This window comes from Puma concolor, chromosome B2, assembly GCF_028749965.1.
Source record: "Puma concolor isolate L17-30 chromosome B2, mPumCon1.1.hap2, whole genome shotgun sequence".
Classification (NCBI taxonomy): Eukaryota; Metazoa; Chordata; class Mammalia; order Carnivora; family Felidae; genus Puma; species Puma concolor.
Window position 1 is genome coordinate 13868863 of NC_141671.1, and position 18355 is coordinate 13887217.

General features: G+C 48.4%; 1 protein-coding gene across 8 annotated transcripts in view; it reads right to left on the reverse strand.

The window, feature by feature from the left end:
- Positions 1-18355, reverse strand: part of JARID2 (jumonji and AT-rich interaction domain containing 2) — a 273116-nt gene that overhangs the window by 52064 nt on the left and 202697 nt on the right. For all 8 annotated transcript variants that reach the window (XM_086706218.1, XM_086706216.1, XM_086706219.1 and 5 more), the window contains one exon: positions 6462-6638. In XM_086706218.1, the coding sequence (XP_086562344.1) occupies positions 6462-6638 (177 nt within the window). The remainder of the gene's footprint in view (positions 1-6461; positions 6639-18355) is intronic.

The following is an 18355-nucleotide window of genomic DNA, read 5'->3' on the forward strand; positions in this document are numbered from 1 at the left end:
AAGGCTCACTGAACTCACCTGGCATACGCCAGAGGGATTCGAGGGTGGGAAGTGGGAACTGCAGCTAGTTCCCGGGCAGCTCTTCCCGGAGGAATGCGCCCCACAGAGCACCGCAGACGGTCTGAAGACCTACCTGGCACCTGTACTGGCACGGCCACCAAGCCATCTCCAGGTGTCAACCACCTGTCCAATGTGACCTTTCCGTTTCATTCTGACGCCACCTCGATTAAAACCTCAGGATCACGCAGAGGCTAGTGCAGTGGTCCCTCAGGGGGTCTTTTCTCCTTTTTTGCCTCTGAGCTGCGCACAATCCATCTTTCAAAATACAAGCGTGATCACAGAACACGCTTGCCAAGGAAAGTCCTTTGCGTCAGGAAGGAAGGGAAAGAGGCAGGGAGAGAAAGGACACCATGACCTCTCCATTAGACGGCTTCCTGACGCTGAAACTCGGGTTATCCTTGTCATGTGACCTTACAAAACATTTCGTACGCAGATGCCCGAAAAGCAGAAACAAATTCACAAACCGTTTCAAACATACACGAGAACCTACGGAAACATCACTTTTAATGGAGTCCAAACACACACTTGAGGACCTTGGCTGCTTGTACTCAACAGCCCCTTCCTATGGAAGATGTTTGAACCTGGGTGTGAGGGAGGCTTGTCAGTCACAGAATGGGTGGCATGGGACAACAGGGGGACACACTAGAAGTGACAACAAGAGAGAAACACAAAGTGGCAGGGAGGAGGGTATACATGAACCAGATATTAAGCCTGTGTGATCGGGAAACGTGGATAGAGCCTGAAGGTCTTAGGCTGTTTCTGATGGGATTCTCCAGGGAGTTTCCCAGATCATCAGCTCCTTAGGGAAAGGTCCCTGTCCCTCGTTCATCTGGGTCATCTTCCAAAGCACTAAAATTAGCACGTTTCTCACGTGCACGTAAATTACACTTATTTTATGTAGGACAGAAAAATTAACTCCAAAAAATTCCCTAAGTGTTTAATATGGCAAGATCCTGCCCTCAAGAAGGCTATGATTGTGTTTCAGTCATTTTCCCAGTGAAATGATGGCCAGACCTCCCTTCCAAATCCTCCACAAATACATTTTCAGGAATAAGCAAACACAGAATCTTTCTCCAACACTCACGGGCGTTAACATTTGCCAAAAACTCACAAACTAATTTTGCAGGAGATACTACAGGGGAGTTGATTTGGTACTTCTAATTGATTTGTTGGGTCTTCTGAACACCGCATAGTAGAATAACTTTACTGACAACGATGTTTGTTTAGAATGTAAAAAGACTTCTGAGTGCCTGGGTGGCTCAGTCAGTTAAGCATCTGACTTCAGCTCGGCTCATGATCTCGCGGTTTGTGAGTTCGAGCCCCGCGTCGGGCTCTGTGCTGAGAGCTCAGAGACTGAAAAGCCTGCCTCAGATTCGGTCTCCCCTTCTCTCTCTGCCCCTCCCTACCCCGCCCCCTCTCAAAAATAAACATTAAAACCAAAAAAAAGAACTTAAAAGGACATGAAAGATCTCCATGCCTATGGCAACAACATTACAAACTCAGACAATACAAATTCATAATTTTCTTGGGGCCTACTAGAGAACAGATGAGCTGAATTCCAGAGGTTAAATGCCCACGGTGGAAGGGTGGCTGGTATAGGAATGAGCACACCCCACAGACTGAACAAGGTCAGGGCTTCAGACGACAAAATGGCACCGCAGGAGGGACTGATATCTGGCGTGCTCCCAAACACAAGGACAGATCGCCTGGGCCTGCAGCTCTCTCCCTATACCCCACCTCCAAGTTCAGGTGGGTACTTAGCCCCATGGGTTCTAGAACTCTACTGAAGCAAACCTTTGGAACTGCAACCAATCCTTTCCCAGCTCAAAAGCAGACATAATCAGGGGTGCCTGGGTGGCTCAGTAGGTTAAGCATCTGACTCTTGGTTTCAGCTCAGGTCACGATCTCACAGTTTTTGAGCTCGAGCCCCATGCTGGACTCCACGCTGATAGTGCAGAACCTGCTTGGGATTCTCTCTCCCTCCCCACGCATGTCCTCCTCTCTCAAAAACAAATTTTTAAGAAAGGGACATACTCTAAAAAGACAGAGGGCTGGAGGTTGGGGGTTGATGAACTCAATCTAACTAAAGGTAGAAGCCAACCATGTCAGGAGAAATCAGAGAGGTAGCCCTTCATCTTAACTGCCCCAAAACAAAACAGAAAAAAAAAAAAAAAAACAAAACACACAGAACAAAGACACTTCACTCCTTGGAAGACAAGTATATACACTGTATATTAGAGCATCCTATACACGCAATGCCTGAAATCCAACTTTCAAGAGAGATGTACGAACACCCACTGTGACGGGAACGGTCATGAGAAGGAGACCCACAGGAACCAGCATCAGTAGAATTAGCACAGACAGGAAATAAAGGGGCTTGCACCTTTGGTTTCTAAAGCCTCATCAAAGAAAGCACAGAAAGTGCTGGCAAGTACGGGCAGAGTCAGAGCTCCAGCGCAGACCCGCTGGTCTGGGCACTCTCCTTGTTCCCGCTTTCTCCTAGGCTTTCTCTCCAGGGAAGCCAGCAGAGTCAAGGAGGAAGACAAAGTGTGCAAGAACACACGGGCAGAAAAGACAGTAAGAGGGTCGTGGGGGTTCCCAGCTCAGGCACCCCGCACTGCACCCAACGACACACTGTCGCCAACACCCCCAAAGGGAACACTGGAAACCCTTTTAGTTGCCACGAAATCATTTTCAATCACATGGTAACTACTTCGACCGGTAAAATCTGACATTAAAAAAAAAAAAATTCGGCCCACGTACGTGCACGTGCAAATGCAGACACACGTATCTACAGATAGATTTTCCTTGACTCCTGATCACAGTGACCATGGTCAACGCAAAAACGGTTGCCCTCTTCCCGCAGGTAAGTCGGCCGATTCCCTCAGCCCGGCCCGTTCGTGAAACTTTGTGACGTGCCACCGCATACCCACTGCCCCTTCCTGTCACCACTCTGCAGCTCATGTGGAAAAAGAATTCAAGGGAGTATAGGCTCCCCGCACGTGGAAGGTGGTAACGTGGACACTGTAAGGTGAGTCAACGAGAAGATTGTCTGGTGAACCAGCAAGTTCACACAAACTGAAAAGGAGGAGTTGGAGGCTCAACCTGTGTGGATTCACTCAACAGATCCATGTGATTTGACCGCAACGGCGTGATTTATGAGAAATACATACTTTACCATTAAGATATGTATTTGGTCCCCACTCGTGATTCCTGATTCACGGCTCCCCAAACCCCAGCATTTCCTAAGCGGTGAGTGATACAGAGGTCTGTTAAGAGAGGGGACCTTTGGGAAGCACCCAAGGACAGTGGCCAGGTGCCAGGAGAACCAACCACGTGAGCAGTGGACTGGAACCTTCAGTCCGACCCCCCCCACCCCACCCCCGACCTTGAGGAAGGTGAGAGGAGCTAGAGGTTCAATCAGCCAATGGCCAATGACCTGGTCGATCATCACTATGTAAGGATGCCTCCATAAAAACCCAAAAGGACAAAATTCTAAGAGCTTCTGGGCTGGAAGACCTAAGGAGATGCAAAGTGACTGGCGTGGAGACAGAGTGGAAGTTCCGTGCCCTTTCCCCATACCTCACCCTACACCCCTCTCCATCTGGCTGGGGATCTGTATCCTTTATCAAACTGGTGAAGGTTAAGTGTCTCCCTGAGTTCTGTGAACCACTCTAACAAATTAGTCAAACCTGAGTGGGATTTCATTGGAACCTCCAATGTGTAGCCGGTGCCCAAGGAATAGCGGGCTTGTGGGTGGCATCTGAGGTGGGTGATAAGGGGACAGCCTTCCAGGACTGAGCCCTTAACCTGTGGAGTCTCATGCAATCTCTAGATAGGTGGTGTCGGAATGGAGTTAAATTCTCAGAACCCTACTGGGGACCGAAATCTGCTAGGTGTTTGGGGAGCGAGGGAAGTACTTACCTGCCATGTTGGAACTGGGTCCAGAAACCACCCACCCAGCACAGTGAGACAATGAAAAATAGTACCAAGGAATAATTCTGACACTATCCTGAGGAAATATATTTATCATATGGACACAGAGACCAACTGATAGGAGTCTAATTTCATGTTTTGTTCGTTTTTATTTACTCCTGACTCCTACTGAACCCAAAGTAAAACTAGAAAATACCTTCCCACCCAAGAATTCAAACGAAAAGCAAATCTCCACAAGTCTCCTTTCCTGCTTCATCCTACCTCAGAAAGCTCAGCCCCCTTCTGAACGCCTCGGCCGGCAGCTCTGGGACGATAAATTTCCAGCCCGTCCTCTGGATTTTTGTCTTTTACTATCACTGCAAATTCGGCAGATAATAAAGTCCTTAACTACCCCCAAACCACCTCCCTTCCTAACTCCTGTTCTATTACCTCCAGCCTTGGTTCTCCAGACAGTAGTGAAAAGCTGCTCACCTTTGCTTCAAAAGGCCCTTGTGCGCACGTGAACCATCGTATGTTCCCAAGTCCAGCCCTTCAATGGTTATTTCCGGGCTGGGCTCCTTGGATCTCTTTAATCTTATTTCCACATCAAAAATCCTCCACTGTTTCCCACTCTCCACATTCCAACCATTCCTTCTGCCCAGCGGGGCATGTTATCAACTCCACTTGGTCATTCCCAGTCACCCTGAAGAACACCACCCCCCATACTCGGGTGGGACAGTTGCCCCACAACCCGGCAACGCACCCCAGTTCATGATCGTGCATGTCAAATTCATCTCTATACCTACACCTGTATTCCAACTCCTATACGTAGCTCTCTTCCAACTATCAAGACTTCTGACGATCACAGCTGCAGGTGGAAACCTTGTTCTTGGAAGGTTAAAATTCAGTCGCCATTTTGTATTCTGCACTGAGGTTATTAACCCCATTTCCCCAACTAAACTGTGAAGTTCTTTTTTTTTTTTTAATTTTTTTTTTCAACGTTTATTTATTTTTGGGACAGAGAGAGACAGAGCATGAACGGGGGAGGGGCAGAGAGAGAGGGAGACACAGAATCGGAAGCAGGCTCCAGGCTCTGAGCCATCAGCCCAGAGCCCGACGCGGGGCTTGAACTCCCGGACCGCGAGATCGTGACCTGGCTGAAGTCGGACGCTTAACCGACTGTGCCACCCAGGCGCCCCTAAACTGTGAAGTTCTTAAAAAGCGGGTCGCATCCTTTGCTATGTCTGCATGCCTCCTGCACTCAGTCCCTAGCAAGAGGCAGGACAAACACTCGTTATATTGACAAGGGAAAAATGCTCCACAACAGTGAAAGCCAGACACGTTCCCATTATGTCTAGGCCTGTGCCTGACCTGAGCCTCTGTATCCCCCTGGGTCCAGAGAAACAAGGGGTAGCTCAAGGCAGTCATGGAGGGGGAAAGGGGAGACCTCTTCCTTTGCCTCAATCACTCATTGATAGCACTGGTTTTCTGCCACTCCCGGGTCGGGGCTGGCGGGGGGCGGGGGCTGGCTCCCTCACAGGGTCTCCGAGTCCTGCAGGAAACAGGATGCCAAGCATACGGGTAGGAGCACAACAGGAAATGGCCACAGTACCTCCCTGCCCCATCCTCCGTGCCTCAGTCTCCTCCTCTCTCCTTTTCTACTTTTCCTGCTTACGTCCCCCAGTCCACGTCAAGTCCTCCTAAGCCTACCATCCAGCCCCTCCTCCTCCCAGTGAGAGCCCCATGGCCAACTCTCAGTCCCTTGTTACCTCTGGCCAGGTGGCTGGCCACAAGTACAACCTTCGGAGCGGGTTTCCCCTGCCTCGCTCCCTTCCCTCCATGTAATCCTCACACTGGAGGCCGGTTTCATCTACTCCCAGCACAATTCCAATCACGTCACTTCCTTGTTGGAAAACCACTGAACACGTTCCACAGCCCCCTCACCTAAGTAGCTTCCTCACTGACATCCACTCGTGTCCTCCTGCCACCCACGGTAGCACGAGGAGAAAAAAAAACTCAGTCGGGTACACAATATACGTGCGTTTACTGGATCTCACGTGCTCAGTAACAGTTCTCTTTCTACGTGACCTCCTCCCGGTAAAAAAAAAAAAAAAAAAAAAAAAAATCACAATTTAAGTTGATCATGGGAAGATTTTTCAGGAGTGCTGCCTAACCATCCGTTTAGATGTGACCTTGTCCTCTTCCGATCGCTATCACCTGCAGCTCTTACGAGATTTAACGTCGCCTCTACACTGCGAGAAACACCCATCGCCACATCTTATTCTGTTCACAAGACGTACGGTCACGTACTCCTCTCTCTGCAAGAGCTTGGCACCCAGAGAAGCGTCCAGGACTAGCCTGATCACCAAGCCGCTACGCAACCTTCACCCGGGTCTTTCACGTCCACAGACGACCCGTCCCAGCTCTCGAAGTCGGAGCTGTGGCTTTTACCTTGTTGCTACCCCCGGAACCAAGAGCCCACCTACCATGTCCATTGTGAACGTGCTTGTGGGTTTTTCCTTTCCTGGGGGTTGACTGGCATGAAGATGAAGCATTGTTGGTGGCTGTTTTGACGTCTTCCGTCTCATCGTCTTCCTCCTCGACGTCCTCCTCGTCCTGAGAGCTTCCGAAATAAACCATGCTGTTGGGCAGCGCAGGAGAGCCTGGTGGGTTTAAGGGAAGAGGGCTCATGAACACAGGCCCGGGTCCTCGCCCCTTCCAGAAGGGGCACTACACATGGAGACATTTATTAAGGCACGAACCTAAATCCTCAGGCCTGAGCAGAGAACACAAAGCTGTTCGTCTCCACCGCCACTTTTGTTTTTCAAACATCCCCCAGGAAATAAAACTCCATCTGTGCCCTTTCAAAGGATTTCAAGCAAAATCGCCCCAGTAGGGAGAGGATGCCATTCACCCAACACAACAAATCAAAAGAATTTCTAGCTCATATGAATAGTTGTGAGGGGGTGGGGGTGGGGGAAGTAAAATTAAAAACACCTATTCACGATGTCAAGGAAGAGACAAAGGCTATTCTGGGTTATGCACTTAACTTACTCAACTTAATGTGACTTTAAACAAATGAATTTCAAAGTGAAAGACAAACCAAGCGGCAGTAACAGAGAATACGACATTTCCTACATACAGTAATGGTCTTGAATTCACATGAGGTGAGTCACAGACATGGAACCCCCAAAAATCGCAATATATTTGGAAGCTACTTTGATATTACGATCAGGTGAATAGCATGTGAAATTATTAAAATAAATTCCTGCACAAGACTGACTAAAAGTGCTGGATTAAAAAAACAAAACAAAAACCTAAGAGAAAACCCCACATCCCTCACACTCCTTTCACACCTTAACCTCCTCATGCCCCCAGATGTTTTCATTTCTGCATTTATTTATTTATTTTTTTTAACATTTTATTTATTTTTGAGACAGGGAGAGACAGAGCATGAACAGGGGAGGGGCAGAGAGAGAGGGAGACACAGAATCTGAACCAGGCTCCAGGCTCTGAGCTGTCAGCACAGAGCCTGACGCGGGGCTCGAACTCACGGACCGCGAGATCATGACCTGAGTTGAAGTCGGCCACTTAACCGACTGAGCCACCCAGGCGCCCCCATTTCTGCATTTAAGATCAAGCAGGAACACCAGAAAAGAAGGTTGCTAATATGAAACAGCACGATATGGTTCTTTATCAAACAATGACCATTTAAAGATGACACAACTCACCGGTACATTGTTTAGGACCAGAGGCTACTTAAAAATCCAAAGAAATTCTCCCAAATTATTTCTAGCAACAACTATAATCTTTAGTATTTATTTTTCAGAGAGAGAGAGAGAACGAGAACCATGAGCAGGGGAGGGACAGAGAGAGAGGGGGACAGAGGATCTGAAGCAGACTTCGTGCTGACTGATGAGGGGGCGTGGGGCAAGCTGAGGGGGCAAAATACAGGCTGGTACCCACATCCACCCCCCCCCACCAGTGGAATATGTGTAATATTCCTCAGACACCCCCAGCTACCCGAGAACAAAGGAAAGGGGTCTCAGGGCTTGCCATGGTATGCAGGGAAGTAAGACAAATGGAAAATTATCCCTTGCTGCCTATGGCCCACTGACAAGTCCTTGAAACCGGCAGAGTGACCTCCCTCTAGGAGCTCAGCTGCCTCGATGAGGACACTTTGCTGGGGGCAAAAGAGAACCTTAGCTTAACATTATCCCAACCTCAAGGATCCTGTAAGTCTACTTCCTTTATCACAACTGCCTTAAGATATATGCTGGCGATTATACCCCAAGCTTATGCCCCCCTCCTCCCCCAATAGGCATCGGAAGGGTCTCGTGACTGAGATTTTATTAAACGGTAATAAATGGTGTTTCCCTAGTAACAGCTAGCCCCTCAAGGTCCTGGAAACCTTGCTTCCAAAATTCCTTGGAGACTTACTCTATCCCTGACCCCCTCCCAGCCTGAGGGTATATGATGAGTTACCTGTCACGACCCCATGCGGCTCTTCCTGCCCACGGGTCCTGTCCCTGTGCTTTAATAAAGTCACCTTTTTGTACCAAAGACATCTTCAAGAATTCTCTCCTGGAGGTCAGCTCCAGACCATCCCACCGTCACCCCAAAACTGCATCAACAGCACAGAGCCCGATGGGGGCTCGAACTCACAAACCACAAGACCATGACCTGAGCAGAAGTCAGAAGCTTAACCAGCTAAGCCACCCCGGTGCCCAACAATTTTAATCTTCTTAACCATGAAGTATTTTAGGAAAGAGTTACTACCAAGCAGCCGAAGACCTATTAAGTGTGAAATTTATTTCTTCTCTTGCCCACTTTCCTGTGAATGAGCTAATGCTCCGGGATAGCAACAAAGACACAGGTAACCGATCTGCTCTCCTTCCCAGTGGAGGTCTCTAAAACCATCCCTGTCCGGCTTCTGGGCCACACGATCCAACAAGGACACAGAAGTGAGTGAGCAGCATCAGGGAACAGAGGTCGACACCCCAATACCCGCCCTGCAGAAATGCAAAGAGCACACAGCTCTCCAAGCCACCTTCCGTCTGCCGCAGTCATGACCTTTTGTGCATGTTAAAAACCCCAAAATTATGTGGGTCACAGCACTAGGTAGAAATGAAACTCCACAGGGATGCACCTGGCAGAAGAGACTTGGCTACAGGCTAACAAAAGCGATTAACCTGTTTTTCCCCCCCCTCCCTTTTGATCATCTCCAATTAGAAGCAGGTTTTTGATAGAAGGAAGGTTCTTATAAACAGAAAAGTAAAGTAAGGAAAAGAAAAGGAAAAACTATCTGGCCATACTTCCCCTGGAACAATATATATCTATACTTGTTCTAAAGTGGTTTTATAATCAGTAGGAGACTGACTAGGAAAAGGGGACAGCACTCTCCTGTTTCCCACTCGGGAGGTCTGCAGTCAGGCTGTGCACAGGGTGGGCGAGGTACAGTCAAACAACCAGTGCTGGTGGATCCTTGTTCCCAAGTCTAACTGCTTAGGTACTTTAAAAAACGCTGGACTAACTGTATTTCAGCACTCATGAGACAGAGATGGATGTATTTTCCCATGGGCTCTAACTCATCCTGGCACATATGTGACATATGGGTGGATCACCTCTTCAAATTCCTTCCAGATTAAAAGACCCAGGTCTGATTTCTTCTAACGAAGAGCCTCCCTGGGCTCCATCTTGGGACACGCGGACCAGCACAGAGAAAAACGTGTGCGGAGAGCGTGTGCGGAGAGCACACGGCAACCCGAGGACGCAGCGGCCAGCCAGGGGGGCAGCAGGGGAAGGGATGTGCTGGGGGCAGAGGGTGGCAGGTGCCCCTCCAGCCTTCCCCAGTCTCCTCTCAGCAGGAAAGGCAGTGAACTCTGCAACCAAGGCTAATGGGAGGTCATCTTTAAAAACAAAAACAAAAAAAAGGAGGGATTAAGACTGAGAAAAATGGTCTATATTTCAAATAGAATCAGCTGAAATCCAGGTGCAACATATGAAAAGGAATTAACTTCCACTTTAAAAAATCCTCTACAGATTCTGTTGAGTTTATTTATTTTGGGTGTGTTTTATTATTAGTTTATTGAGGGGAGGGGAGGGGAGGGGAGGGGAGGGGAGGAGAATCCCAAGCAGGCTCCACAATGTCAGTGCAGAGTCCGACTCAGGGCTCCAACTCATGAACCGTGAGATCATGACCTGAGCTGAAATCAAGACTCAGACACTAAACTGACTAAGGCACCCAGGCGGCCCTCTGGTATGGATTTTTAAAAGCTCCTGCCTTGGATAAGCATCATGAATCCACTATTCCATTCCTTATACTCGTGATTTTGAGAGAATGGGGTGAACATTATTTTCCAAAGAACTAAAGTGGAGAGAATGGCTAAAAAGCATCCAAGTTCCGTCAATACTCCCAGAAGAAAAGCACACAGGGTAACAGCTTCCACAAAAGCAGCAAACAACCAATCTTTTGCATGCATCTGTTCTAACAGCTTCTCAGCAAACAAACCCACTGCCGTAACCTCCTAGATATTCTAGAAGAGAGTCAGAGGCTAACACAGGGACGTGTAAGATGTGAAGAACCGGGATGGGCCGTCTCTGAGGGACACTCTCAGACGGAAACTCGGAACGCCACCAAGTCCGGAGGGAGGCGGCTCCACAGTCAGGTGTGGAACGAGCCGATCCGCCCTACGTTCTGGGGCACAGGGAGAAACGCAGATCTCCCTGACACTAAGAGGGGACTGTGGTTCTGGTCAGATGACTGACCCACTGGTCTGGACCCAAAGATAAAGAAAGCATCCTCAAAGAGGCAAGATGGTGATGTCCTTAAGTTTACGTCCTCGCCTTGCACCAACTCTCTCCACTGGCCGGTGCCACTCGTGGCAAACAACCCATCTCCCCCTGGGTATGGCCCTGCTGTCGTTTAGCCTGCGTTCACAAAGCCACCGCCAACCCACAACCTGTCTACCAGAAGCCACCTCGTGAACCGTGAGCTTCTGCCCCAGAAGGAACAGACCTCCAGAATTTTCTTGGGTACCCTCATAACCTTCCATTTCACGAAGTTTGCAGTCAAACCGAAGCAAGCAGAGAACGCTGCATCCAACAGAATCTGACACTCTGTCGCCATGTGGCTACCGTACATCCTCGAAGTCCCTGCTGGCATGTCCATCTGGAAAGCTAGCATTCTGATCAGGAGAAACCAGAAGCCGGGCAAAAAGCAAAAGGAGCTTTGATTCTCACAGAGACAAAACCGGTTATTAAAAAAAAAAAAAAAAAAGCATCCTATTATTTTATGCTCAAGTGAAAATAATCAAGGCGATAGAGAAACACGGCTATATGCAAATACCTGGAGAACAGCTGAAGTCCATAAAAGGAAATACCAAGCGTGTCAGGAACCACAACTAGTTAAAAGGCATTCACATAGAGCACATTTATTTCTTCTTAGCCTAGATTCAAGCTCAATTATCTAATTTACCAATCAGTTTAGAGAAAGAGGAATCTCTTAAGACACAGGAAAAGATGAAAGAAAGGGAATTTTAAAACCCTAAAAGCACACAGCAGTCTGGGTTATTTATCACTAGTGGAAATTACCCCACATTCCTCAGTATAAACATGGGTGAACGGGTGTTTTACGTAATCATATTGACCCAGAGTCCACAGAAAGTGAAATCAGTATTCGAAAATAGAAGAGTACGTATGTTTTTCGTCAAAATAGTTTTCATCAAAAATAGCATGCAACTTATAGATCCTGGTACATTAGAAATAAGCTTCGCCTCGAGGCACCTGGGTGGCTCAGTGGGTTAAGCGTCCGACTTTGTCTGGCTCAGGTCATGACTTTGCAGTTCGTGGGTTCAAGCCCCCGTGGGGAGCTCTGTGCTGACAGCTCAGAGCCTGGAGCCTGCTTTGGATTCTCTCTCTCTCTCACTCTCTCTCGCTCTCTCTCACTCTCTCTCTCTGTCGCACACGTGCGCGCACACACACAATAAACATTAAAACCAATTTTTTTTAAAAAAACAAAACCTTTAGAAATAAGATTCATCTCTAGACAATTTATGAGAGAAAATTCTTTACTCCAAGTGTCAATGAGGCAGACTCTGGAAAAGCTCCCTGTGGGTCTAGCATTCGGGAAAACAGGCATTACAGGACTGCAAACATCAGGGAGAGAGGGCCCGGTGGTCTCGCAGCACCAAAGAGCTTTGCCAAAGAGATCTTTCCCTTTCCACAGCAAGGCTCACCTGCTGCAAAACACCAGCAAAGACAGGAAATACAAGGGGTCTCACAGAAAGGGCTCAGCAGCCCTCAGTCTGAGCTCTGCCCTGGTGCTCCCAGGGTGGTCTCCCCAAGTCAAGGGACAAGCGCCATTCACGACCTTAATTAACAAGGCAGAGAGGCTGACTTCCCACACAGAACTACATCCTGCCTCCCCTACAAACCGTAGTTCTAAAGAGGTCATCGATGAAAGGTGAATGTTTCAAAAGACTTAAGGAACGTGTTTGGAGGGGGGGTGGTGTATTTGGGGAGGAGTAAAGAAGGAAGAGTTCTTTTCTACCCCATAGATGATCAAAGTGTATTGAGGGGATACGGTTTTCTACTAGAATTACAGGCAGATTTTCTCTTCTGATTATTCAAGTGCATTAGCAAATGTGGGAAAAAATCTGAACTTGGATCAGATAAGTGGATTCGGGAGTACAGAATGCATGTGCACTTTGCCAAAGCCGTATTTCATTACTTTTTCAGAATTAGCTGGCAATGTCTCCACAATATTTACTGAAGTGAAAACCAAATGTTTTCATCTGGACAAAAATCAAACTGTGGTATGTTACAACCACAACAGAAATCATTTTAATCCAAAAGCTTGCTTTCTCTAATTTGGGCTGTGGTTTCTATAAAATTGGATTCTTCTCCATGAATCATAATCATGTACACATAACAAGCCCTCCTTCCCATTATCTTCCCTCCCCCGACCAGTTATCTTAACAAGCTAAACATAGCTCAGTTCTATTTTGGAAAGACCCTAAAGGGATTCCCTGCACACTGTTAGCTGGGGAGTCCAATTCCGTAGCTTGACCTAATAAACCCGCCTGGCCCACCGAGTTGGCATTTCCACGATTGATCTTTAGGCTACACACACAGAATATGAAAAGCAGCCGGCCCCTACTGTCGTTATGCAATTTTAAAACAAAACCTCAGAGTAAACTGGTAGGCACCGCGGGGGGGGGGGGGGGGGGGGGGGGGGGGGGTAGAGGGGTAATTATTTACTGATTTCCTGAGTGAGAAGAAAAGCTCCGATCGTGAACATGGGAGAGTCACAGAAAAAGGCAGTTGTGACTGTCTTGGTTCATTCATCCATGTACGTCCAAGGCACTATTCTGGGCACTAGCACGCCAAACAGAGCAAAGGTCTGCCCTCATCCCCCCACAGGTAAACACGAAGTATGTGGAACAACTAGAAAACAGTGAATGGCAATGTTGCTTGGTCCCTTCCCGGTCAGCCTTTATAATTCACCAGCGAAGAACTTACTTACCAGAGCTCCCAAACCTCATCCACTGTCATGTGCCTGAAGATGACTCACCATATACAACTACTCCGTGTGCTATTTAAAATATATATATTTTTTAACGTTCATTTGAGAGAGAGCACAAGCAGGGGAGGGGCACAGAGAGAGAGAGAGAGAGAGAGAGAAGACAGAGGGAGGGGGGACAGAGAGAGGGAGAGAGGAAGAAGAAGACGGGGGGGGAGAGAGAAGGAAAGGGGGGAGAGAGGAAGAAGAAGACAGAGGGAGGGCAGAGAGAGAGGGAGAGAGAGGGGGGAGGAGGAGGGGGAGGGGGAATCGGAAGCAGGCTCTGCACTGATGGGATGCAGGGCTTGAACTCACAAACCTCAAGACCACCACCTAAGCTGAAGTTGGACTCTAAATCCACCCAGGAGCTCTGCGTGATTTTCTTTTTAAAGAGATCCACGTGGGGCGCCTGGGTGGCTCAGTCAGTTGAGCGTCCGGCTTCAGCTCAGGTCATGATCTCGCAGTCTGTGAGTTCGAACCCCGCGTCGGGCTCTGTGCTGACAGCTCGGGAACTGGAGCCTGCTCGGATTCTGTGTCTCCCTCTCTCTCTGACCCTCCCCCACTCATGCTCTGTCTCTCTGGGTCTCAGAAATAAACATTAAAAAAAAAGTTTAGGGGCGCCTGGGTGGCGCAGTCGGTTGAGCGTATGACTTCAGCCAGGTCACGATCTCGCGGTCCATGAGTTCGAGCCCCGCGTCGGGCTCTTGCCTGGTGGCTCGGAGCCTGGAGCCTGTTTCCGATTCTGTGTCTCCCTCTCTCTCTGCCCCTCCCCCGTTCATGCTCTGTCTCTCTCTGTCCCAAAAATAAATTTAAAAAGTCTTTAAAAAAAATAAAAAATAAAAAAAATTTAAAGAGACCCACATGTCTTAAATGATTTACCTCTATCAGATCAGTAGAAAATTAATATCACTGGTCCTAAAGGAAAGGTAATTAAAATTATGGTAAAATTTTAAAACGTTCAGCTTAAGTCATTTCTGGCACTACCAGGGATACATTCAGCAGGGCATGGGCCAAATTCAAAGGGAACCCCTAATTGCTAAAGGGGTTCGGAGCTGCCTACACCTGATGCCCGTCCTAGGACTGCTCTTCCTTGTGACCTGCGCAAATCCAATTCACTGGCAAAGACCCTACACGGGATCCAAAAATCTAGGATGAAGCGTCAGCTCGGCGGTCACGCGCTCATTGGTTGTGAGACTCAGTTTCCTTGTCTGTACGGGGAGGAGGAGGAGGTCTTCAGCTGGAACAAGCGTGATAATCCCAAAGGGAACGAGGTAACATAGGCCAACGCACTGTAAGCAGCTCCCACCCAAGTGGATGCTAGGTTAACGTGTGGCTTCGGGGACAAAAACTCAGAACTGTAAAGATCAGACGGTCCTGTAACTTTACGTAGGTAAGAGCAAAAGCAGTTTCTTTCCTATCTGCTTTCCTAAATGGGGGGAGCAAGCGGGTGGATAACAAGCTATGGGGGTGCAGATGTGCAAAGTGGACTCAACAAGTCAGAGGCTTTCTGGAACTGGGAGTTCAGGGAGGAATGTCGAGGGAGAGCTCGAAACCTTCAGCCATGTGAAAGTCTTCTAAGAACAGGGCAGAAGCGCTGACCTCCTCACCGCCTGGCTGGTCTGGTCTTTCCCAGGACACTCCTCCTCTGTTACAGCCTGTGGGCACCTGGGAAATTCCCCAAAGTTAGGGCACCTGTCCCACCTGCCAGAGTCCTAACAGGACGGACTCCTAGCAGTGAGAACCACTTTCGCTCCCAACAACTGTCAACTCCTACCGACCTGCCCATAGTAGCAACAGGAGAAGCCAATTTTTAATTAACAGCTGGAATCCTCCCCCTTACAGCCTTTCCCAGGTTTGTTATTTATACACGTGGCTTAAAACACACACAAATACACATCCCATCAAATGCAATTAGGTCTCTCTAGCTCTACCTCAAATGAACACACAAATCACACCATATGGCAGCTATGATGGGCTCGATGGTACGTAACTTCTACTCATCAAGTTTGGAAGTGCAAACGAGTCAGAAAAGTGGCTTTATCAAGGTCACACAGCCATATTCCAACCGCGAAGTCTCTCTCTTCATCATGCAAAGAATCCACAAATCCTAACACTGAACATCGAAGGGTCACCTTGCCTGGGGGACATGCACACTGTGAAAATTAATAAAGGGAAACCTCATTAGAGTTGGGAGGCTAGAAAGGGGAGAGGTAGCATCGATGTAAATTACAGAAAGAAGCGTCAATTACAGGCCCCAACAGAATGGCAACAGGAGAAAGTCATCAATGACGGCCCCCAACAGGGAAGGATGTCCATCCCGTCTCCTGGAAGAAATCCATACCCCCTGCAACTCAGCTCTGAGAAACGATCACCACGCTGCACACATGCTTTTCTCCAATGGACTTTTCTTTTGAAATAACCCCTTCCCCAACTTCCTCCTCCGTAAAGCCTTCTTCTTCTTTGATGGGTTTGCCTATGGTTTGCTTGTACACCGGAACTCCAATTCCCTGCTATTCCCAAAGAAGCCCATTTTTGCTGGTATGGGAACAGTTTTATTTTTAAGGTGACTAGTACCGAGGACTTCAGTGGTATCAGAACAACGACACCTCGGCAGCCAGCAAGGTGCTCAGCAAACAAAATAGGACTGCCCTTACTTTTACCCCCATCTACCTTCTCTAAATGGATTTCGGAAAGGACAGGAAATACTAAGGGGATCTCTAGAAACTACAGAGAAGGCCAGAACTGACTGTGAGGAATGCTACTGAATCCGTGCCAGCAGCCACTGGCTGGGAAAACGTGAAGCATGCTTTATCTCCAGGGAGGGCAAAGCCTGGTCAGAGGCCAGCTGGCCTGGAGCTCGGCCAGTCCTCTGAACAAAATGTCTTGGAATCTTAACAACTGATCAAGGTCACAGAGCAATTAAAAGGGATCCATCCTTTCCCCCCCCCCTCACCGCCCCCCCCCATCCTCCGCGCTTAAGAATTCCAGGGTTTCATATTTCTTCCTAACTAGCCTGATAAACTATCCTGGCAAATAAATTGCTTGCTCAGCAGAACTCAGCCATGTAACACGGACTCTTCTGGAAAACCAAGCATAGGAGGCTGGTTTGATTTGCAGAAAGGAGAGGGTAGCCGCTGAAACCCTCAAGGCAAGGAGAATACCGTTTTGGATTCCATTTTTCTCCCCAAAGCTACGATGCAACACGTCTCTGAAGGAACCATCAAGAAAAGGTGTGCACCACTGTGACATAGCGTGGCATCCTCCCCAAAGATCGCATACGGCGTAAAGCGTTCCCATTCTGCTCCCGAAGTTCGTTATTAGCGCTGAAGTGTTCCTTGCAGCTGGAGGATTACTTAATTGCTTTCTAGCGGGTTAAGCCCCTTTCATCCTGTGACCTCTAAGCCGCCCCAGGCTTGCATGTGCCCTACTTAACGTGTCGTCCCCGATAGCCAAAGCCAGTACTCCATCAACTTACGTGCTCCTGGTCAGTAAGGCCCGCAATGGGCTACCCGCAGTCTTGTCTACTCTGCTGGTCTTTCAGAATGTCCCTTCCTAAATCTCCACTCCTGCCTTATTCTCTTCAGGAAATTACATCTCCCGGGATGGCCACCATGGGCATCGGCTGGGCCTGTTTAACACCCACTAGCTGTAGTTTCTGAGTCCACAACAACTGTGTGCTACAGACACAATCTACCCAGGCTACAAATGAAGGAACGGGCTTAGAGCAGATTAAGTCACCTGCCAGAGATCTCAAATTCGCCAGGGCTGTGCCTGGATGCCTCAATAACCTCCCCACCGGAAGGTGGGGGGTGGGGAGGCTTTCTGCGGCCTCAAGCCTTTTTCTACTGAGCCACCAGGATCATCTTCCTAAAGGGCCCAGGTAAAGTCAATCATCTCGTCAGCTTCTCAGCTTGTCTAACGCGAGGCCAGCTGACCTTGACACGTCCCACTTTCTTGCTTTAACTTGGGGCCTCCCAAGCACCAAACCCCTGTATCAATCCACGCCTTGGCAGAAGCTGGCCCCCTCTCCCTGCCACAAAGCTTGCGCAAGTGTTACTTCCTTAGAGCAGCCATCCCAGGCAGCCTTGGGCAGGGTGCCATTTGGGGTACAAGGTCTACTTATTGTGTGTGTCTATGCTTTCCTGTCTCTAACCTCTGTTTTCTAGGTGTCTAGCACATAAAAAGAGTTCGACAGAGGCTTGCTGAATTAATTAGCAACTGAAGGACAGCTGATCACTGAAGATGCTCTAAGATTCTGGAAACAAAAGGCAGGCAAGTCCACAAACAGAAAGCACTGCTTCACAATGGCTGACAGTGTGGTTCCTCACCCAGGAATTCCCCCCTGAAAAAAAGCTCTCTCCACCAGGCAGGCCTGTGACGCTCCGCTGGGACACCACCCACGGTCAGGAGAACCGTGTAGGTGTGTGTGTATATGTTCCAGGAATCCCCTCTGGGAACCCCCCTTGTTTGCGGTGCCCCATAAAGAGAAAAATGTAAATAAGGGAATCATTTAACCTGCCGTGGCTCTCCGGTGTTAAGCTTTTTAATCTGTTAATAATCATAGTCAGAACAAAGAGAAGACGACCCAACTCATCAAGAATAACGAGACCGCTGACAGGAAATAACAGCGACCGTACCTCAGCACACGACACATACCCCCTTCCCCCCTTCCCCGGGTTTACCAGTGAAAGATACTAATTATGCCTCCGGCAGGAGACGTGTGGACCCCCTTCAAAGCAGCTATTTAAAGATAAATACACTGCAGGCAAACACTTCAGGCCCCACTGCACTGTTCATTCCCTGTTTTTCCTTTTGAAA